This window comes from Carassius carassius, chromosome 45 (genome assembly GCF_963082965.1).
Source record: "Carassius carassius chromosome 45, fCarCar2.1, whole genome shotgun sequence".
Lineage (NCBI taxonomy): Eukaryota > Metazoa > Chordata > Actinopteri > Cypriniformes > Cyprinidae > Carassius > Carassius carassius.
The window spans coordinates 21,679,739-21,703,660 of NC_081799.1; the positions used below are offsets into that span (position 1 = coordinate 21,679,739).

Here is a 23,922-nt window from a genome sequence, read left to right on the forward strand (position 1 = left end):
TGGACTGCGAAGACTCAAAAAGCCCAAAAATGAAACTTGAAACTGAAAAATTACTCACCTTTAGGCTGTCCAAGATGTAGACGAGATTGTTTCTTTTTTAAACAGATTTGGAGAAATTTAGTATTACATCACTTGCTCACCAATGGATCTGCTGCAGTGAATGGGTGCCGTCAGAATGAGAGTCCAAATGGCTGATAAAAACTATCACAATAATCCACACAACTCCAATTCATCAATTAAGTGTGTTTGTAAGAACCTAATCCATAATTAAGGTATCTGTAATATAGTTCTCTCCAGTGAAAAAGTGAAATACGCTCAGATCAGTTTACAAGCAAATACAGTCCAAAACAGTTCTAAAGAAATATGTCTGTGAATTCTGATGCAAGAGGACAACAGGGACAGTTAATTAGATTATTGTGATGTCTTTATCAGATGTTTGGACTCTCATTCTGACGGCACCCATTCACTGCAGAGGATCCATTGGTGAGCAAGTGATGTAATGCTACATTTGTTCTGATGATCTTGGATGGCTTGAGGGTGGGTAATGTTTTTTTGTGAACCGTTCCTTTGAGGTTTTTTGGTGTAACAGAAGCCAAAACACAAGATCCAGTGTTTTGTCATTTGAATAAAGATTTATTAATAGAGCATTGTTGATATAACAATACTGAGAGATGATTTAACAGTGTTCAAGGAAGGTGTTTGTTTTATAAAAGAGGGACAAATGTGTTTCTATTGGCAGACATCACTAAGAGTTTTTAAATCGAAATCATCTACAATACTGATTGATAGAAATAAAGACATTAAAAAAATCACATGGATTCAAGGGATGTCAGGACTCGCTCTTCAATTTCAGCTTTCTTTCACATTTTGTGCCTTTATTTGACCTACATCATACCCATAATTTGGTCAATGAGATGAGCCGTTAGAAATGTCTACTACATGAACATAGAAACATAAAAATAAACTGTAAACCGAGTAATTAAACAGTATGAGGTCAAGACAGGAATTAATCATTAATTTTACATTCATCCATTAAAACTGGGGAAACGCTTTCATTCGAAGTGAAAGGAATCATGCTGCATGGTTAAAATGATTGCACTTAATACTGTGTGAGCTCCCAGATCCCCAAAACGTTCATTCGACACCACCAGCCTTCCTGTACCGAAGACTGTACCGTGTAGGTGGGTGTCCTTAGGCACAGACTTTGAATATTTCTTTCTAGCTTTGGCAGCTCTTAAATTCTGCTGAAGATTTGATATTGTGACATGCTGGGCTGTTTATTCTGAATGTGTGTGTGGTTTTTAGCTAAAGAATCGATTTAAGTTTAGAATATTAAAGGATTTGGCAAAATAAAGGAATTTCAAGGAAGTGTGACTGCTTCTATACATCTTAAAAAAAAAAAAAAAAAAAAAAAAAAAAGTAAAAGGCACAGACAGACATATAAACAGGAGACCAGTCTGAAAGACTATAATCTGCATGGATGAAGGAATTAACAAAACCAGAAGCAAAAAGAAATATCACTTGTAAATAATAGAAACAACTATCATGTTTAATCTTTCTCATAGAAATAATATCCTTAAAAGGGATGCTGTAGCAGGGCGTTTCTTTAAATTCCTAACAGTTCTTTACATACAAGTTTGGAAAGGAAGGGTTTTCTTCTGAATGCTGGATGTTTTGCACATTGAGATCGGTCCGCCCCGCGCTGGCTCTCCTCTGCCTCTCTGCTCCCCTCTATCTCCAAGCGTCCCATCTCAGCAGCTGCAGCTGTCACCAGAGGACACGGGTCTGTCATCTCTCAGTTTGATCTGGTCTGGGAAGTCGTACGTCTCCACCTCAGACTCCTGTGAGATGGGTGGACGTTAGTATCAGAGTGGAGGTGCTGTTATTGGACATGTCAAACGGTGCGTACCTGTTTGAGGGCATTGCGAGCGATCGTTTGGAAAGCTTGGTCCACGTTGATGGCCTCTTTTGCGCTGGTCTCAAAGTACGGGATATTGCTTTTGCTCTGACACCAGGCCTGGGCTCGTTTCGTTGTCACCTGCACAAAGGCGATGAACTGGTCAAAACAGTAAATTGATACATGGCTCATCCAATCCGAATCCGATTTTAAAATCAACATTGTTAAAAGAAAAATGTAGATTGAAATAAAATCTAAAAAGTTAAGATTTTTTATTTCAGATAGTTGCCAACATAACATTTCAAATTTTCATTTAGTTTAACTTGATATATAAAAAATTATTCAAACTGAAATAAAATTAATACAAATATATAGATGGTTTCAACGCCAAAAACAAACAAACATTCCTGTGCAAGCTTTTGTTGCCCAAATATAACTTCTAGTAGACTTCTACATAGAATCAATAACAACAGCAAAGACCCTCTAGAGTAGATGATTACTGATAACAAGCAAAAATGTTTGCTGTGTAAATCAGACAGGCTTATTGGTTTCCTTCAGAGATACAGGGATATAAAAATATCCACGCTGGGTTTTGATTCTTAAATGTGCAGTGCTCATATTTATTCAACGAAGTCAAAGCCTTTTGGAAAATCTATTTGTGGTGGTCAGTTTTGATATTATGGCGGGCCGACACAAATAAATCAATGTATGGGAAACACTGCATTTAACTGCGTTTGAAGTCGGTGCCACTAGCCAGAATGATACACAAGCACAGACCGGAAGTTAACTTCGGGCCAGGCGTGTGCGCCCGATGAAGTGGTCTATAGACATAGTTTAAAAAAACTAATAACAAAATGACAAAATAAAGACACAAAATTTGTAAAATTTTTAATTGAAAATAAAAAACAAGAGTGTAAAAAACTACTTTACTACCGTTGTAAGTGGACCTTAAAAAATAAATAAAATAAACAAAAACAAGAAAATTATTCAAATGTAAAAATTATAATGTACCCCCCCCCAAATATTAAATATAATAAAATGTTATAATATATAATAAAATAGAAACTATAATAGTATCTCAATCATACTAATAATATTAAACAAAAATACTTTATGATAATTTGTAAGATAAAGTATTTATATACAGCACAGTTACTCATTGCGCGTCTCGTCAAGCTATAACTGGCGGCTCGCATAGTAGCTTACAGTATCACACTGCCACTTGCCTTCAGAGCATGTGAGGCAGGAGCGAGCGGGAAGCGAGCGGGCGGATCTTAGACAGAGCGCAGAGCGGCAATTTCAAAAGGACGGTGGACGGAGCGTCGCATTTCCCGCTCCAATTTCTTTCTGCTCACACCACGAGTCTGAAGCATGCTCATTCAAGCCTGACCCTGAATCCATTAGTCTTGCACAGTCATCAACAGTAGACTATTTTCAAGCAAAACTCGGCTCAATAATGGAGTTCAAAAAGTAAAATGAGAATTCATAAAGGTGTAGCCTATCAATATAAGTCGCTCCGGAGTAGCCTATAAGTCGAATCAGTCAAAAAATGCGCCATGAAGAAGAAATAACATATAGGCCTAGCCTCGCACTGGACTATAAGTCGCATTCATTTAGAAATGTATAAAAAAAAATAATAAATAAAAAAAATCGTATGGACGGGACAGTTCTCCGTTACGGACGTGAACGCTCTGACAGAGGCACTAAGACTGCTTTAAAACTTTCACTGAGACCTCAAACAGAAAGCACAAAGCCTGTCTTTAAATTTGATTTCGTTTTGTATTAATTGTATCTTAATTTTAATCAAGGTTTCATCAACCAATTGTCTGGATTTAATAAGAAGTAAATAGAAAATAGATAACCACGATACGAAGGAGCCGGTGTGAACCTGGAGTTTGTCTCTTGAATGAACCGAAACTCAGCGTATAGCCTACTTGCCTCACAGACCCGACACATAGGCTATATATAAAGATTGAAATGTCTACTTTTAAACAAAACAATTCAAAACGAAAGAAAACAGACTGCTCTCCCTCCCGTATGAAATGTGCATTTCTCTCAGGCGCGTTCACTACTGCGAAGATCACGAGTCAGCATCTTTCTAGCCGACAGACATAAAAAAAATTAAATGTCTTCTGCTATATTTTACATATTCATAATCATTAATTTTGCCGGTTCGTTGTGACAGCTTTTAGGTGCCCTTAAATGTTACATGAATGCATCAGCACTGAAAACAGAGATTTTTTTTTTCTTTTGGGGGCATTTTGTTTGACATGCATGCCAGCTTTCGCTCATCCCACTATTAAAGTAAATCTGTTCTTAAACGAAAATGTATTGGCCGTGTTATTTCTTTTTTGTGGGATGTCCAATTTATATGTAGAAATGCACATTTGCAAAGGTGACTTATGTTGTCGTAAAAGTGGCTCGCCTTTTGATTTTGCTCTGCCAATGTGGCTCTTGTGAAAAAAATAGTGAGGATCACTGATATACAGGATAAAAACCAATAAAATGATGATCATGTTCAACAATCATTATAAGACAACAGAAGAAGACCGTGTTTAGATGAGATGTAGAAATTAAATGGGGGTTTTCCTCTGAGAATTTGATGTCAAAATGTAGGCATGAAACTCTATGAGGCTGAGTAAAGACCGACCTGTCTGTTCTCCAGGTCGATTTTGTTGCCGAGCACTACAAAGGGGAAGTTCTCCGGGTCTCGAGGGCTGGCCTGAATGAGGAATTCATCCCTCCAGCTGTCCAGGGTTTTGAAGGTGTTCGGTGCGGTCACGTCATACACCAGCACGCAGCAGTCTGCCCCGCGGTAAAAAGCCACACCCAAAGACTGGAAACGCTCCTGTCCTGCCGTGTCCCAGATCTGAAACATGAGCCAGGAGAATATTATAGTACTGCATCATTTGCATTTAAAGGGCCATATTATTAGAAATCAAAATGTCCTTAATATTAAAAAAAAAAAAAACTGTTTAATTTTTAGGGTTGTCAGGAGGGTAACACAGTCATGAAATAATAATACAAACAAATACATTATATACAAAATATTATTTTCAAAAGACTCAAAAGATTTTCAAAAGTAAATGGACCTCAGGTAAAAAACTAAAATAAAAATGAATTAATAAATATAAATATATAAATCTTGCTTAATGCATTATCATTTATAATTACTTTTGTAGTATAAATGTTATTTGTGTCAGTTTAGTTTTAATTTATAATTTGAATTAGATTTTTTTTTAAAGCTTTAATTTTAGTTAGTTATTTTGTGTGTTTTAGTAAATGTATTACTTTTAATGTCTATATTGCTTTATTTAAGTACTTAAAATATATTAAAACTAATTGAAAATAAAAAATGCTGCTACTTAGTTGCCAAGACATTTCTTTCTTAAAAAAAAAAAGGGTTTAGCTTTGATTTATGATGGTGACCCGTTTTTATATATTTACATATAATATGCTAAATAAAAATGGATCACATCTAAAGACTCGTACCTGCATCGTCACCAGTCGGTCATCCACCATCATCTCCTTGGTAAGAAAGTCTGCACCGATGGTGGCTTTATACTGATTACTGAACTTCTTATTGACATATTGATTCATCAAAGAAGTCTTCCCAACCCTGCAGCACACAAATACAAGAGCGATTATAGTATAATCGAAGATTATGTATCTCAGAACCTAATTAAATAACACTGTCAGGCATCATTGGATCAGAAGGCCAACACTTACCCAGAATCCCCGAGAATGATCACCTTCAGAAGCACCTTTTTACGAGAAGCCATCCTTGTGGACTAAATTGTGCCTAAAAAACGATAAGATAATTTGTGAGGCCACTTTAATATGTAATTAACTGATTTAGTATGGAACCTCCGCAAATGACATGCAGTAACTTTGATTGCCAAACACATAAACATGTAGAAAAGGGAAGGTCGCACGATGTCAAATCTACCATAATGAATGTAATATAAAGCGTGTCATTAATAAAAAAGAGAACCCCTCGCATTTATTGACAATAAAAAGATAACCTTACTTGTTGTCAATGTCAGTATAAGCTTTCAATTCATGCTAACCAGTTGCAAATGTCCTGTCAGTTATTAAAATGTCAGTGTTAAAGTTTAAAATACTTTTTTTATAAATTAAAATTATATACAGAACAATCTAATGTTTTAAAATGATCCGTTTAGCATATGGTTTTGTGCTAAGGCTATGAAAAGCTAGTTAAAACTAGCACAAACGCAACCGTAAATGTAACACTTTTAACTTACACAGGTTATCTATATAAATAATCACGTTTTATACTCTTAAAACGTTTAAATCTTAGATTATTGTTATTTTAGAGCGTTTAAGTCATGAAGTGTTTCAGTATTTTTACACTTGTCACTTCTGTTGTGTTAGCGAAGACTAGCTAGCATGTTAGCGTGACAAAAACTTACTTTCTGAGGAGAAATCCCAGCTGAGACTCAACAACCTTCTGCTGTCCTACAACAAAAACAAGCCAACACGACACCTCCACAGGCTCTGGTCGACTCGGGACGCGCTCTTTCGGTCGTGTGGCGTGTTTTTGGACGGTTGTCACGGACAGTTCAGCACATCCGCCTGTAATAATGAGCCGCAAGCACTCCCTCCCTTCACTCAACACCCATCATCTTAATGTCGGTAAACGTGAATGCAAATACAAATGCAAAAGTGTGTTATCTATCTCTGTCGTGCTGTTTATATCAGATAAAGAAAACCCATCCATTTCTTTATAAGTTACAAAAGTAGACCTGTGCACCGAAAACTCACAATATGTGGTATGTAAATGTGATATCCACTGATATAAACCCATTTATTACATTGCCTGACTGAACTGTTTACTAATATTTTGTGTATTTACAAAATGTTATGAATATAAATACAGTAATGCATATAATGTGAAATGAAATATTTAATTAACTATGCAATGCTGAAAATATATATCAGTGTTATTTTTTTTTATATTACAGTATTATCTTTAGATTCATATCGTGTGTATTTGTATTTTCTATGTTGTATAAGCTACAGGACAGGGCCTCTTAAATTTACCTGGGGATGAATACCTATCTAATCTATCTGATATATGAAATGTTTTCATGTAACTACACTCAAAAGTTTTTGGTCAGTTTTTTGTTATACTTTTTTTTGTCTTTGTTAATTAATACTTTTGGGATGCATTAAATTGATCAAAAGTGAGATAGAAAATATAATGATACAAAAGATTTACATTTCAAATATATGCAGTTTGTTTGCACTTTCTAAGTCAAAAATACTGAATATATTAAGTTTCCACAAAAATATGAAGCTGTTTATTTTTTTCTTGTACATTCTGAAACTGTTTTCAAAATTGAAATATTTGCCAACACAGTAATAAAATTACATTTTAAAAATGTATTCAAATAGAATATATTTATTTCAAAGTAACAGTTCTAATAAATGGTATTCATGTTTCACAACATTATTTTTTTTGCATTTTTTTGAATCAAACAAATCCAACCTTGGTGAGCATAACAGACTTCTTCCATAAACAACTTTAGAACTGTAGTATATGCATGGAAACCTAGTCAGCATATTTTCTCTTTACATAAGTGTAACATAAAATACAAAGGTTGATTTGTTATAGATAAAATCTATGATTTATCATATTAGTAGCTGTACCATCTATTATTTAAAACACATCATAAAGCCAAAACCCTGTTCTATATATATTTCTGACCCAAAAGGCTTTATTGATTCATAAATAAAGTTCCTTTAAGGTTAAGGAACCTTATTCCTTAAGAGTAACAGGACACCAACAGGACAAACAAATTGTGAGAAATCATTCAAAAGTGTTCAAAGGCTGAGTATCTCTGAAGAACAAGTGAACGATCACAGACTTTGAAACTCCTGCACATGGAGTGATAAGATAAAAGTTAACAAGACATTTACTCACAGACCGATTTTATGTACATTTGATTATACAAGGCAGTAACATAATCTCACAGAAATAAGCATCAGGAACAACCAGCAGAGTTCTCTGTTAAAGAGGCTACTATTTTACATATCTCCACCTTTAGAAATCATCGTCATCGCAAATGTCCAGATAAACGTCGAAAGCCTCGCGGTTGCAGTTTCCATCAGGGGTGAAGACGTATTTGTGGAATGTACCATCAACACATATGGCTTTAAAGAGAGACACAAGTGATGAGAAACTGACAAAACAATAATGGTTCACTCAAATGTCTTGGAATAAAATCCACATACCAATAACAGAGTTGACATTTTTGGAGGTGTTCTTCCCAAAGGCACAGATGCAAGCGCACTCAGCCGGCACTGTGAAATTAGCCAGAGACCACTGACTGTCCACATACTGTCCAATGACCGGACCCACCTTTCCTACTCGCGCCAAACTAGAGAAGACAAGAAACCACACATAAAACCATGTGACTATGTGACTATAACTAAAACTACATTTCTACATTTCTAAAGAACAGCTAATGTAAGGAAAACTACAATAAAATGACTTGATTAATCTTACGCAGAACGCCGGTTCAGTTTGGTGTCTTTCAGAGCAAATATGTGCACAGTTCCCTTGTCACTCGATGCACACAGAAAGGATGAGTCATGGCTGAAATTAATACTGTAAACAACAAAAATTACATATCATTAATTATTGAATTTTGTTGTTTAATTTCATTTATCATCAAAATATATATTATGAATATTTTATCTGTTTTCTTGCATGTGTGTGACCATTATCAGACATCACAGAACCATTTAAATTATTGACATTTTAATTTACATTTACAGGGGATATTTCAAATAAATATTTTACGTCTTAGTAGTTTGGCTGGGAAAAAACGTTTGGGGACCGATGATTTACACAAATAAAGTGTTTTCATATAAATTTCTTTGTGAATTGATTTTTGGATAGTTTCAGACAGTGAAGTAAATTCAGGTGTTCAGTATCTATGTGAAAACTTTCAATGCTGCTCAGAAAATATCCCAGGATGCACCTCAGGAATTTAAGAGAATGTCCAAAGTGAGCAGAGCTGGAATCTAGATAAAGAAGAAGCTCGGATACAATACCAGTAGAGCGTAGCAGGGTCGGTTCCTCTTCGTAGTTCCACTAGCTTGTCTCGTGTTGTAGTGTCAAACAGACGGATCAGCGTGCCCTTTCTGGACGCAGACGCAACCACACTGCCAGACTGGTTTAGTGCCAGACAGGCGATTTCACTCTGGTGGGCATTGATGGTGAAAGGAGCAGATGATGTGCCAGGTTTGGTGTTGGTAAGGTCCTGTCAAAGATTCATGAACAATGTTAAATAATAACACGACATTACTACAAATACAGTACGTTAAAGGAATAGTTCACACAAAAAAGATAATCTGATGAAAACTCACTCACCCTCAGGCCTTTCAAGATGTAGATGATTTTGTTTGTTCATCGGAATAGATTTGGAGAAATTTAGCATTACATGACTTACAGTTTGATCCTCTGCAGTGAATGGGTGCCGTAAGAATAAGAGTCCACATTTTACTGGAGGACTCATATTTTAGACAGAAGCAATGGTTTTAGGTTAAAACTTAAACTATCTAAATGATAGATATATTTATTATAAACATGTCACAAGATGTTAATTGATGGACTGGAGTTGTGTGAATTTCTTTCATTTTGATGGCACCCATTCAATAATGATAAATGTCTCCAAATGTGTTCTAATGAAGAAACAAACTCCTCTACATCTATATTTTGACTACAAAATTAACATTTTTAAAGTAAAAAATCGGGTAATTCATTTAATAAATGACTGCAAGTTTGAATAAAATTCAATTCACTACTGTAATATTTTATAACTATTTGCACATAAGTCTTACCACTGACTGCAGGCTGCCACATTTGTGCCCAGGGAAAACCAACAACTGCTTTTCCAAGCTAGGGCACAGGTCACACAAACCTCCAAACGCAAAAACACATCGATGAAAAACTGATAAAACAAGTCAAGCCTCTTTCTGATGAAACTATTTGAAATTGCAAGTGTTGCTCACAGTACCTTTCGGGTTATCTCGAGTGTCAAACTCAAACATCTTGACTGGGTTGTCAGGAAAACTATACACATAGATCCTGTTTTTCAGGACAATGATGATTCTTCACATACAAAGATATAATATGAGACATTATTAATACGATCAGAATTGTTAAGTGTAAAGACTATTGTCTTATGGCTGAGTGTCTTACTTGTCATGCCTCATGCGCACAGCCAGCACTGGTTTGGTGAACGTGAACTCAAGGACTAATTTGTCCTTAGGGTCTCGCACTTCCCGAGCATCATCCCAAATTAATACTGTCAGAAATAAGATGAAACTTTATAAAATGAATGGCTCATTTAAAGTCTGAATTTAAGGGGGCCATTTAAGTGTACTTTATCTAAGTATATAAGTGCACTTAAGACTCCCAGTGTACCTGAGATTTCAGAGAACTTGGGGTTGACGCCGCCTCCCACAACAGCCAAGAGGTTTGATCGATGAAGCATTGAACACAGAGCAATGCTGCCCACCTGCTCGTGATCTACAATCAATCAAATCAACACAGACAACTCTACAAATATGTTTGTTTGTTTTTAAAAAAAAAAAAAGGAAAAACACAGAATTATCTTACCTAAATGGCCCTTTTCCATTAAAGGTTCCACATTGTAAATACGAACACCTGTTTCCATGGCACAACAGAAACAACCTAAAAAAAATAAAAAAATTAAAAAAAACTCAAAGCTAATGAATACAGTTAAAAGAAATCATTAGTACATCATTAATACTGACTGACAAGTATTTTCCTGATATATTGGCTTTATATCCCCTTTAATCAGTCCAAAAATCCACCTTATCAATAATGCACTTTTTTTCTTTTTTCATTTGCAATCATGAAATTATTTCATAGTTATATTAGTATTATTTTGGCCATGAAAAAGGTCATCAGTCAATCACACATTTTTAGCAAATTATTATTAGCGGTAAAGAGTTACTTAACTATTACAGACAATATTATGCAATAAGGCACTAAGGGTAACAGTTTTCTAAAATACTATAAATAATAAATAATCAATCAATCAGCCTAGCAGCATTAGTAATTAAACAGCAGGATGTTTTTCAAGGAAACTACACTTAAGACTCACTCTGGTCTTGGTTGAACTGAAGGCTGTTGACTCCTCTCTGTTGGGCCATGATCTCAGAGAAGAGTTCACTGCTGCTTTTTGGATCTTCGGGAGTTTTATGGTCTAGATCTGATCAGCCTGGATGAGCAGGAGACAGCGGTTTAACATATGAACGCTGACATTACAACAGAAAAACAACTTCCTTTTACAATATAATCCGGCTGTCATGACATCTCACTCACCATTAAGATATTTAAAAGATCCAACGTGTTGCCCTGAAGCTAAACAAATAAATCAAATTGATTGAATAATGTTTAATGTTAATTTAATAGAGCACATTAGGCAATAACCGCACAGGTGCCAATAGCTGTTGTTGTTGTTGTCTTCGTCGCTGCTCTCTTCCTCTATGATACCACAGGACTGTGAACAGCGCACTACTGCCCCTGCTGGAGAGGAGGACACCACAGGACTGTGAAGAGAGCACTACTGCCCCTGCTGGAGAGGAGGATACCACAAGTAGAGGACGGAGACTGGCTTTTTCACAGAAATGGGTAAAAGACAAAAATGTGCCCAGTAGTGGAACAGAATTTGTGTATATTTGAACAGCTTCTATAGGCCTTAATTATGCTTTTTCACGTGTCACTTGTAAAATGGACCAATCACAGTCGTTTGTGGTTACTGGTTACTGGAAAATGGAATTTGTGCAATGAATATATCTAAATAATACTTTTAATGCATAAATGAGGGCAAAGAAAGAAAGAAAGAAAAAAAGAAAAAAAGAAAGAAAGAACCCGTCCTGACCAAACCCGTTTAAATGGACCTCAACTTTTTCTCAAATTACGCAAACCCAAATCATTAATACGACTATAGATGTTGTGGATTTATCACACTTTTTTTTTAATGTAGGCATTTCGAGTAGCTTATATTACAAGTGACACAAATATTACACTGAACCTCACAATATTAATAACAAACTAAAAAAGAAAAAAAAATTTAGGGGTGTGGTCCTGGTCAAGACAATCTCCTGAACTCCAAACTGAATTTCAGAATGGGAAAGAAAGGTGATTTAAGCAATTTCGAGCGTGGCGTGGTTGTTGGTGCCAGACGGGCCGGTCTGAGTATTTCACAATCTGCTCAGTTACTGGGATTTTCACGCACAACCATTTTACAAAGAATGGTGTGAAAAGGGAAAAACATCCAGTATGTGGCAGTCCTGTGGGCGAAAATGCCTTGTTGATGATAGAGGTCAGAGGAGAATGGGACGACTGATTCAAGCTGATAGAAGAGCAACTTTGACTGAAATAACCACTCACTACAACTGAGGTATGCAGCAAAGCATTTGTGAAGCCACAACACGCACAACCTTGAGGCGGATGAACAGCAGAAGACCCCACCGGGTACCACTCATCTCCACTACAAATAGGAAAAAGAGGCTACAATTTGCACGAGCTCACCAAAATTGGACAGTTGAAGACTGGAAAAATGTCGCCTGGTCTGATGAATTTGGCGTAAACAGAATGAGAACATGGATCCATCATGCCTTGTTACCACTGTGCAGGCTGGTGGTGGTGGTGTAATGGTGTGGGGGATGTTTTCTTGGCACACTTTATGCCCTCTTAGTGCCAATTGGGCATCGTTTAAATGCCACGTCCTACCTGAGCATTGTTTCTGACCATGTCCATCCCTTTATGACCACCATGTACCCATCCTCTGATGTCTACTTCCAGCAGGATAATGCACCATGTCACAAAGCTTGAATCATTTCAAATTGGTTTCTTGAACATGACAATGAGTTCACTGTACTAAAATGGTCCCCACAGTCACCAGATCTCAACCCAATAGAGCATCTTTGGGATGTGGTGGAACGGGAGCTTCGTCCCCTGTATGTGCATCCCACAAATCTCCATCAACTGCAAGATGCTATCCTATCAATATGGGCCAACATCTCTAAAGAATGCTTTTAGCACCTTGTTGAATCAATGCCACGTAGAATTAATCCTTTAGGTGAGTGTATATATATTTACAAATGCGAAAAGCACTACACTAAAACTGATTGATGTGTAATTATCTTTTCTGTCCAACAGGAGGCAGCAAGTAACTAAAGACGGCCTTCTCACTCTTAATCATTTCATTAGAAAAGGATACAAAGGTAATGGTGGTCCTTATGATCTCTGCCTGTTTGCATATGCGACTTCCATCTCACCTGTGTGTTAAAATGACTACATAAAAAAAATAACAATAATGCTGTGGATAATACAATATAGGGGCACAAAAGACAGTCTATCTCCTGAGTGACTTTTTCTCAGCTGCATAATTAAAAGGTCTATATAGATCATAAAACATGTCCCTGAGCTGTTCACCAGTCGTTTTAGAGAATGCAGCTTATGTAGTTAGATTTTCTTGGTTTTGCCTGCTGCTGTATTTTAAATGATTTACATAGCCTACGCATTAATATACTTTGTGCACAAACATATTAGGTGAGAAGCTTCACATTGTCAAGCTGACGAATGCTTGCACAGAAGGGAAGATGCATTGAATTACAAATCAGTACGAGGTATTTAGCATGCGAATGAGAGCGCTGTAAGATATGACAGTTACTATGCTGAATTTAAAGGTAAACAGCGATTGACCTCAAGACAAGGGCATTATATAGAGTACATGTCTTTGGAAAGTGATGTTCAGCATACATGCATTTTTAATAATGGTGCATGGACATTATAATGTCACCCACTGAATCAAGTTAATTTATTAGGCCTATATAAAATATATACTGCGTCATGTTTGATGCATTCATTTCTAAAGCCTCTACATTACAAATGTGATTTTTCTTGATATTATTTTATACGTAAGGCTATACAGGGTTAAGATGAAGAATGGTTATGTCACACTGGTTCTAAATCCAAGAATGCCAAAGGGCATCACCACATTTTTCCTGGCCTGAGATAAATCTTCCCAACATTGGCCTTTATGCCTGAAATAACTTCAAAGCCATGCGGCATATAATCTGGCTGTTCATCGTTTCTTTAGTAAATCAGAAAAAGACTGATTGATTCAGATTTAAAAATGAAGCCATTGTTCCCGTCTGCTGGATCACAAGTGTTCAACGGGCATCTAATAACTCAGATGTTATCTCGACCCCTCCAGATATTATTATTTTTTGGTTGATCATATCATATGAGGACAACCAGCCATTCTTCTGCTTCTCTTCACAAGTTTCAACTCACCTTTGTGAACACTCTCAGTCCAGCTGCCTTATTTATTTAATTAATTGAGAACAGATAAGGTATTGTGAAGCAACCTCCTTGTGAAGAAATCTTCAGTTCACTTCAAATCAGTATTCTAATCTATGTATGTTGGATGTAAGAGGTTTTGAATGAGAAAAGTGGCTTTTATCTAAATTGTAATGTGTTATTTATTACATATGATTGACACTACATGGATTTTCTTGGTTACCGATTCAAATTTCAAGTATATAAATACTGTAATATTGGTTCATATTAATGCAGTGCTTTAGAGTTATTATTAGAAACGTGAGCTTTTGGTATTTTCCAAAGGCTATAATCACATAAATGTATTGAGGCCTACCGATTGGAGGCTTGTTAAACGAACAACTTCCTCGCGGTCACGCTTAATCTGCACACAATCTGTCCAAGTTTTAATTAGCAGTCTGGTACATTTGTGCAGAGTAAGTACTCGAGTCAAGAGAGAAGTTCACGGGATACAACTCGAGTGCTTTTACAAGCATCTGCCCTTTACAAACTCTCAAAACACAGACGGTTTATTCTGCCCTGCAACAAATGATCAGATTTATTTCCATTACGCTTCTCTGTCTCCTTTGACTGTCGTTTGTCCTGTCTAGACTGATTTCTGGATGAATCACAGAAAGCAATAGACAAACAGAGATCTTGCCAGAAGCAACTATTGCACTGATGCTAATGCTAATGCGCTTGTATATAGAGTCTGAAGAGACGAGAGGAAATCTGGTCAGCCATAAACTCTCAGATCTGACTGAGATCTGTCATTTCCCCCTTGGGAAATTTAATTGCAACAATGGTCTCATTTAAATTACCTACATGAGAGCAAAAACTAAAATGGACTTTAATGCAAATATTCCCTTCAGAAAACATTAATATCATCTTCACTATCTAAATAATGTAGAAAGGAATGCATCACAGTACACTGAAAATATTATGCCAAACATAATTCTTCTGTATAATCATGCATTTTCAACTAGCTAATATCATTTAACTGTACAAACCCAAATGAAAGTGATGATTTACTCATACTCAAAAGTATGGCAATGTTCAAAATAACATACTAATGTATATCTATACTATTCTATGCAAATTGTCTATATGCATAAATCACTTGGCTGCATGTATCACGATTCACCGTACTCGCCCAGATTTTCCAGTATATGAAAAATAAACTTGTTCTTTGGTCCTTATTTTTACAGAGTGCAAAAACTTCAGACACTGTCTGTCAGTCACACAAAAATTGAACTGCATTATGGTGTTAATGACCATGGTGCAGATGGTTTCTGGAAATTCAAGGTATAGAACAAGAGAAATATGATCATGTCATCACATTATGGGCAGCAGCTGTTTTGCATTCAGAGTTCAGGCGGCAGGAAAATCTGCCACACAAATTGTAAACAAGTTAATTAAAACAAATGAAGCAGTGCACAGTTTGAAATAAAAGGAGGTTTATAACAGAACACATTGTGTGCACAATGGCCCATGAATATGTGTTCATGTTTCAAACGTTACACATGGTTTGAAAGAAGCTCCTTAAGATTGCTTGACTCCACAGGGCTTTTCTGGTACAAATTTAAGTTTAAAGAGAAAGGCCCATAGCAGTTATCCAGAATGATCATGGGAAGAACACTGCGGTCAGTGTCCTCCAGTGTTGTTATCAAAAAGAGACTGGAAAACTGTGGGAATGACCATAAATAGAAATAATGGTGCCAGACTCTTACTAGTTCACAAATTCCCTGTTGAAGACCCCTGTGCAAAAAGTTAATATAGTACACTAACATGCACATATATAGAAGCTTATTTCCATCAAGGAATGAAAAAATAAAAATGGTAATTGTAACTTTTAATATCACAGTTCTGTCATTTCTTGCTCTCACAATTGCAAGAACGGAAATATAAATTAAGCCAAAAAGCAATTGTGAGAATAAAGTTGCAGATTGTGGGAAAAAGGCAAAAACAAGATTTTTTTTTTGCACTTGTATATCTAATTCAGACTTTACTTCTCAGAATTATGATTTTATCACAATTCAGCTTTTTCATGCAATTCTGAGTTTGTCTCACAATTGTGAGATATATGCTTGCAAAGAATTTGATAAAAATTCTTTGCAAAATGCAAATAGAAATTAACTTGACATCTCCAATTTTGACATTTTTTGAAGTTGCAAGCTTGTATCTCACAATTATATAAATGTCAAAATTGTGAAATTTCAGAGGAAAGTATCTCACAGTTGTAAAAATTGTGAGCTAAAAAGTCACATATGGTGGAAAAAGCAGCGACAACAAGCTTTTATTCCACTTGCAAATACAAATTTGTATTTGACAATTAAGTCTTTACTTCTCAGAATTGTGAATATATGTAATAAATACATAGTACATAGTTCAGTTTTTTCCAAACGTTGAGATATAAACTCAAGAACTGTGAGGAAAAAACAAAGTCACAATTGCCTTTATGTTTATTATTATTATTCCATACAGTGTGGCCTCAAAGCAAACAGATATGGAGTAAACATCTCTGTTTTGATTTCAAAGGTTATTTAAAACACAGAAAAGTGAAGTTTTCTTATAAGCACTTTCTGAAAATCAATTGTATCCTATTGAAATGACAGTAATTACTGCAGGCAGGACGGGAAATGCAATGCTAATCAGTTTGGTGGGCATGGATCCAGCCCTGAGGGGCGCTGCGGCTCGCTCACTCCGCTGAAATGAGAATAATGTTTAGTTTAATGCTGTTTGCCTGGCTGCATGAAAAAAAAAAAAAAAACATTGTTGCTTGTTAATAATTTGATTCCAAGAAAAGTAAGCCTTCACCAAAAAAAAAAAAAAAACTGACAAATTATTCATTTACTTGACTCAGAGTGTAAAGCACAGTTCAGCATAAATATTGATAATGTACCATGGTGAGGTGCTCATTTCCTCTTGTTGATGGTTGTATTTACAATAAATTCATAATTAATAACATAAAAGGCCTGAAGGATTTTGAAGAGCATGGAAAACGACAGATTGTTTTTTTAATTTGCCCTAAACAGTGAACACAGTTCATAAGAGGATTTAGAAGCTTGAGAGAGAAGCAAAATTTGTTGTTAAGTTTAGAAAATAAGAGAAAAGATTGACAATGAAGATGACAAAACACAAAGAATTTTGTTTTTATTTTATTATTATTATTTTTTTTTACTTCATTAGAAAGTTTTTCTATGTTTCTATTTTTATATTGTTTCCGTTTTAATTTTAGTTGAGGTTTTAGTCATTTTATTCTGTAATTCTGTAAATATTTCTAGACATTAAATTTTTTTTAATGTTGTTTCTTAAATAATTTTGTATTTTTTAAGTTATTGTTAGAATTTTAGTGCATAAAGCTAAACTAAATGAAAATAGGAAATGCTGATGTTAGCTATAGTGTAACGTACATTTTAGCTGATAAATGCATTTTATCAATTTATTCTTTCTTTTTCAAGAAAATGGATCAAAAATATTCATGGCTTTTCTTTGCATAGGTCTATAAAAAGTTTTTGTTCAATCTCATGCTTTCTATAACGAGAACTTCCTTCTCTGCCTATTTCTTTTTCATTAGCAAGCAACAAATCATGATTAAAAACAGGCCGAGCTCTTCAATATACCGCTCCAACCTCCTGTTTCAATATGAAATGAATCACCCTAAAATTAGTTTATTTGGGCAGCTGGAGTCCTCAGTGAGTTGATTCAGGCCTGTCAGATAACAAGAGATAACAAATCATTCTGAGCTGAGGAGGAGTATGAAAGCATTGCCTTAAAGTTCTCAAGGGGCTATCCTTGAAATAAATAAAGAAAAATAAAGAAAGAAAAAGAAAGTTTTCACCATTTGGGAGGAAACACTTCATGAAATATTGTCAAAACAACAACACTTCATCAGAGTTAATATTCCACTTAATGCCAACTCCACCTGAATCACACATCTCATGAGCACTGTTACTAAGCAACAACTTAAGCACATAGAAAAAAAATTACTTTGATATACAGGTGCTTCTCAATAAATTAGAATGTGGAGGAAAAGTATTATTATGTATTTAATAAATTCAATGCACACAGACTGAAGTAGTTTAAGTCTTTGGTTCTTTTAATTGTGACAATTTTGACTGATATCTCAAAAAATTTGTATACTTTAAAAGACCAATAAAAACATTTTTTTTAGTGAATTGTTGGCGTTCTGGAAAGTTTGTTCATTTACTGTACATGAACTCAATACTTGGTAGAGGATCCTATTGCTTTAATTACTGCCTCAGTTTGGCGTGGCATGGAGGTGATCAGTTTGTGGCACTGCTGAGGTGGTCTGGAAGCCCAGGTTTCTTTGACAGTGGCCTTCAGCTCATCTGCATTGTTTGGTCTCTTGTTTTTCATTTTCCTCTTGAAAATACCCCATAGATTCTCTTCAGGTCTGGTAAGTTTGCTGGCCAGTCAAGCACACCAACACCATGGTCATTTAACCAACTTTTGGTGCTTTTGCTAGCTAATTTCTTGGTAAACTGGTGCAGTGACATTGGTTTTCAAAAAACACAATGGACCAACATCAGCAGATGACATTGAACCCCAAATCATCACAGACTGTGGAAACTTAACACTGGACTTCAAACAACTTGTGCTATGAACTTCTCCACCCGTCCTCCAGACTCTAGGATAAAATGAAATACAAAACTTGCTCTCATCTGAAAAGAGGACTTTTGACCACTGGGCAACAGTCCAGTTCTTCTTCTCCTTAGCCCAGGTAAGACGCCTCTGATGTTGTCTGTGCTTCAGCAAATTCCTTGACACGTCTGTCACTTCTGTTTGCACACCTCAATTGAAGTTCAACTCAAAGTCAGCAAATTAATTTTAATTAGGCACTCTCACATCAATTTGTAATGGCACACAACCCTGAATTCATGAGATAAAATTAGAATATTCAGTATCTGAATATCTAATATTCAAGAAAGCAAACAAATACTCAAAATGTTCTTCAAAATGTAAAACTTACAAACTGGTATTTGAAAACCACATATTGATCATCCCATTAATCTGAATATCGAGGCAGTGTTCACATCAGTATCTTTGATGATTATGATCTGTTAATATTTAATTGTCAGTAAAATTGCTGGTTATTTCCAATTAGAAACCATCATACCATTTCACTCAAGTAAAGCAAAGCACTTAAAAAGTGTAACAAAGACAAGCAATTGGCTCTATGGCTGAAATATGCCTCTCTCGGATTCTCTTCAGCTTCACTGACTGCTCGTTTCAGTCTAATCCTGTTCATCACTTCCAAGATGAGACTGGCTCCCGAGGAACCGCAAATCGATAGAAGTATTCTCGGGGGGTGGAAGATTAACCCTCTGGGGACGGATTGGGCGGTACCGCCCAAAATGGCATACTTTAACAAATGTGTAGTTATCTCAAAAACTATTAATGCTAGAGAGATGCGTTTTTTTTGCCGTCTTCCTCAGATTCCACTGAAAACAGCGGTATCCAGTTTGTATATTAAACACGCTTCCCTTATTGCGCAATACCACTGCGTAAACAGGCCAATGAAAACTATTATGTTAGGCAGATTCAACACGCAACAACCAATGTAAAAACCGCTGGGAGGAATATTTTTCTAACCCAATCAGAGGAAGGTTACCATGATTTATTCTAGCCATTCAGAGGACTCTGTAGCTCTGCTGTAGCCTTGTAAAAGCTGGGCTGGACTATAGTAAAACGACCTCCAGCCAGGTGTAATCAATAACCGATCGGAGAATCAGCATGAGGTGGAGAAAGCAGAAAGCGATCGGAGTGTTACAGAGAACGATCGGAGTATTAGCGAGCACAAAGAGATAAATTCGAGAGAGATATAGCATTATTACAGAATTGTTTTATCAAAATTGCAAGCAGTAAAAGATTTAGGGCAGAACAAGCTCTGGAACAATTACTGGAAAGTGACGAGGGGAAATCTGGAGCAGACAGCTTTTACACAGATGACGAAGTATTTTACCAGGATGGGGCAGATCCATTTGAGGACTGGTATGTAACTTCAAATAACCTCTTTATCATTATAATTTATTATATCATACATCTTGAGTATGTATATGTTTTGGATTTTTAGTCAGATAGCGATTGAGGCATGAAATATTTGTTTTAGTGTACCATACTACTCTTTCCCTGTAAACTCAGTTCAAGAGTGGTGTGTAATTTGTTTCAATAGACTGACTTACTCAACTAAGTAAACTGCTCAGGTCAAGAGAGGTGAAATGTGTTTTTAGTGTACAGTGGAGTTTCATAGGGTTACATGAGTTTATAGGAGTTATTTTTTCTACATTGAATTTTGACACAAAAAAAGCTTCCAGTTTGATTGTGTATTTGCTCTGATGCAGGATGCAGACAGGACAACTCGCCGCACACCCCTACCCATTGTCCCCTTGGACCCAGCAAACCCTGCACACAAGCCTGCAGATGTCAGAAAGTACTGTGAGCACTGCAAGGCAAGCAAAGTGTACAACAAGACCTCCTGGCCTTGCTTTGCTCACTGGCATGCCTAGGACTGTTTGTAAAAAAAGTTAATTATTTAATTGTTCTTTACACATTTGATTAAACAATAACACATTTCTGTCAAGCAAAGAGTTTGAAAAAAAATTTTTTTTTCAAAAACTGTTCTATATTGTGTGTTTTTCAGTAATAAATGACAAAAAAAAATCTAATTTTCGTTTTTGAAATTCTCTAGTTTATTGTACAATTTTTCACTCATACTTCCTTTATAAACACATTGCATGCATGCTTATGGTAGCTTAGGGTCTTCTGAATCCATCGATACCAAATACATGGTGGTCCATCATCATTACATATGGTTTATAAGCCGAAATGTAAAAATAGAGAAAACAGACCAAAAAGGGCTTAGTCCCAAAAATAAAAAAAAACGCCTAGGACTGTTTGTAAATAAAGTTAATTATTGAATTGTTCTTTACACATTTGATTGAACATTAACCCATTTCTGTCAAGCAAAGGGTTTGAAAAATATATTTTTGGGTCAAAAACTTTTCACTTTTGTTGTGTGAGGTAGGATTTTCAGTAATAAATGACAAAAATCTTATTTTCGTTTTTGAAATTCTCTAGTTTATTGTACAATTTTTCACTCATACTTCCTTCATAAACATATTGCATGCATGCTTATGGTAGCTTAGGGTCTTCTGAATCCATCGATACCAAATACATGGTGGTCCATCATCATTACATATGGTTTATAAGCCGAAATGTAAAAATAGAGAAAACAGACCAAAAAGGGCTTAGTCCCAAAAATGAAAAAACGCCTAGGACTGTTTGTAAATAAAGTTAATTATTGAATTGTTCTTTACACATTTGATTGAACATTAACCCATTTCTGTCAAGCAAAGTGTTTGAAAAATATATTTTTGGGTCAAAAACTTTTCACTTTTGTTGTGTGAGGTAGGATTTTCAGTAATAAATGACAAAAATCTCATTTTTGTTTTGAAATTCTCTAGTTTATTGTACAATTTTTCACTCATACTTCCTTTATAAACATATTGCATGCATGCTTATGGTAGCTTAGGGTCTTCTGAATCCATCGATACCAAATACATGGTGGTCCATCATCATTACATATGGTTTATAAGCCGAAATGTAAAAATAGAGAAAACGGACCAAAAAGGGCTTAGTACCCTAAGGGTTAATGTGGGAATCACAGGCTTTGGGAAGATGGTTAAGTAGAACACACTCCCCACAGGAAATCATTCAGATCTTAATTAGCTGTTAAAGTGACGGAGACTGACACAGGCCACACTGAGAGAGGAGCGACACACATGGATGGAGCTCAAATCTGCCAGTAGACCAACTGACCCAACTGCCAAGAAGCTGGCACGTTTGTTTTAAAGAAACAGTGCACACAAGAATTAAAATATTGTCATGATTCACTCACCAATGTTGTTCCAAATCCATCTGAAGATCTTCAGTGGAACACAGTTGTGGTGGTGGCTCACTTTTAGGGTCAGGCACTTTAAATAGAACGTATAAGTGCGTTACATTAACAACATTTCAGTGAAATTTTATAGGCTAACAGGTCCATTGTGTTAAATGTAGCACAGCTTGCACAGAAGCTACTTTCAAACTAAGCAGATTTCTGTTGGTCAATACGGCGAATTCACATGACAAACTTGAACACAAACTCCACTTAAAGGGATAGTTCATCCAAAAATGAAAAGTACCCCATGATTTATTTACCCTCAAGCCATCTTAGGTGTAAGTGACTTTCTTCTTTCAGATGAATACAATCAATGTTCTATTAAAAAAATTCTGGCTCTTCCAAAGCTTTATAATGGCAGCGAATAGCGGTCGAGATTTTGAAGTCAAAAAAGCTACAGGTTATGAAGTTTTAAATATGGATATTTTTCTGACACAAATGTTTCAATTCACTTCAGAAGGTCTTTATTAATACAAACTTCAGCCTGAGAACATTAACAAATTATTTATGAAACTTTTTTATATTGGACTAAAAATACAGAAAAGCAGCCTCCTCATTTCATTAGTGATGAAATGTCATACTTTTTGTTTTTTTTGGAAAAAAAACTAGTTGAATGTGTCAAGCAGGTCACATGAATATTCAGAATCAGACAACTACGCTTTGTCAAGTATCATTTCAGTCAAGGGTGAAAACTCTTGGATGTATCAGTTTCATGTTATTTTAAACCAAGTGAGGGCTGTTATTATACAAGCAGGACCAACTTTTAAGCAGCTAATGCTGTTAGCCATTACATAAGCGCACTTTTTCAGTATATCCTTGATAAAAAGTTATTACCAAACATGGTAGATAAACTTTGAGATCCCGATAACATGAGTCATGCTCCCTGGATTCCCATTTAGCATATAATTAAATGAGAACGATTCCCCCCTTGTTATGAGTTCTTAATATAATGTTTACTGTGAAACTCTAAAGGAACTGAACAATAGGCCTAGTTATGGCATTTGATAGTAATAAACTTAAATAAAGGTCAATTTAAGCATTTTCAAGACCAAGTAAAGAAAATGTAAGAAATAAAGTGAGGAAAACTATCTTTAATTAGGGAGAACACTGTGAGTTGTAAACACTTCAAGGACTGAAAATATGACTTCTTACCAATCTCTATTACTTTTGTAATAATTTTACAAGAAAATAGCTTGAATTCCTCTGACCCAACCACTTGAACATGAAAAAAATGTATGCTGCAATCTCTGATCCCACTGCACAAAAAGTGATGTTCTTCCTTAATATATTTGTCTTGTTTTCCAATGCAAATGTCTTAGGTCTCTTAAATCAAGATCCATTTACTTGAGAAAAAATGTGCTTTAGTCTTTTTTTTCTGTGTAACTGGTCATATTGAAGAAAAAAAAAGAAAACACGCACGCACGCACGCACACACACACACACACACACACACACACACACACACACACACACACACACACATATCCACCAATTGACTTAATGTTATGTAACTTAATGAATGTAACACCAATGTAACTTTATTTAAAGTGAAAAGAAGTTTTCATTTACAGTTATTTGTTATTTTTTTTTAACTCAATTAATTTCTCATAAACAGCTTCATATCTTCATTTTACAAACATGCAGCATTTTAATGCCACTTTTCAATTTAAG

The 23,922-nt window shown here is 35.6% G+C and overlaps 2 protein-coding genes and 1 long non-coding RNA gene across 3 annotated transcripts; 1 reads left to right on the forward strand and 2 right to left on the reverse strand.

Moving 5' to 3' along the window:
- The first annotated feature begins 28 nt into the window (after positions 1 to 28).
- Positions 29 to 812, forward strand: LOC132126922 (uncharacterized). The gene is made up of 2 exons (XR_009427474.1): positions 29 to 242; positions 273 to 812. It is a non-coding gene; the product is annotated as an uncharacterized LOC132126922 (long non-coding RNA).
- A 716-nt stretch (positions 813 to 1,528) lies between these two features.
- On the reverse strand, positions 1,529 to 6,528 carry LOC132126921 (ras-related protein rab7-like). Its single transcript, XM_059538522.1, has 6 exons — positions 6,331 to 6,528; positions 5,627 to 5,699; positions 5,390 to 5,516; positions 4,548 to 4,766; positions 1,910 to 2,038; positions 1,529 to 1,841 (listed from the first exon to the last, which is right to left on the reverse strand). Exons 2-6 carry the CDS (start codon positions 5,677 to 5,679, stop codon positions 1,752 to 1,754), a joined length of 618 nt encoding a protein of 205 aa, XP_059394505.1. The 5' UTR covers positions 5,680 to 5,699; positions 6,331 to 6,528; the 3' UTR covers positions 1,529 to 1,751.
- Positions 6,529 to 7,302: 774 nt separating this feature from the next.
- LOC132127409 (WD repeat domain phosphoinositide-interacting protein 4-like) lies at positions 7,303 to 11,493 on the reverse strand. The gene is made up of 11 exons (XM_059539263.1): positions 11,283 to 11,493; positions 11,062 to 11,178; positions 10,551 to 10,625; positions 10,356 to 10,460; positions 10,131 to 10,236; positions 9,946 to 10,040; positions 9,770 to 9,849; positions 8,981 to 9,189; positions 8,430 to 8,531; positions 8,156 to 8,301; positions 7,303 to 8,074 (listed from the first exon to the last, which is right to left on the reverse strand). The coding sequence occupies exons 2-11, from the start codon at positions 11,108 to 11,110 to the stop codon at positions 7,965 to 7,967; spliced, it is 1,077 nt and encodes a 358-aa protein (XP_059395246.1). The 5' UTR covers positions 11,111 to 11,178; positions 11,283 to 11,493; the 3' UTR covers positions 7,303 to 7,964.
- Positions 11,494 to 23,922: the final 12,429 nt, after the last annotated feature.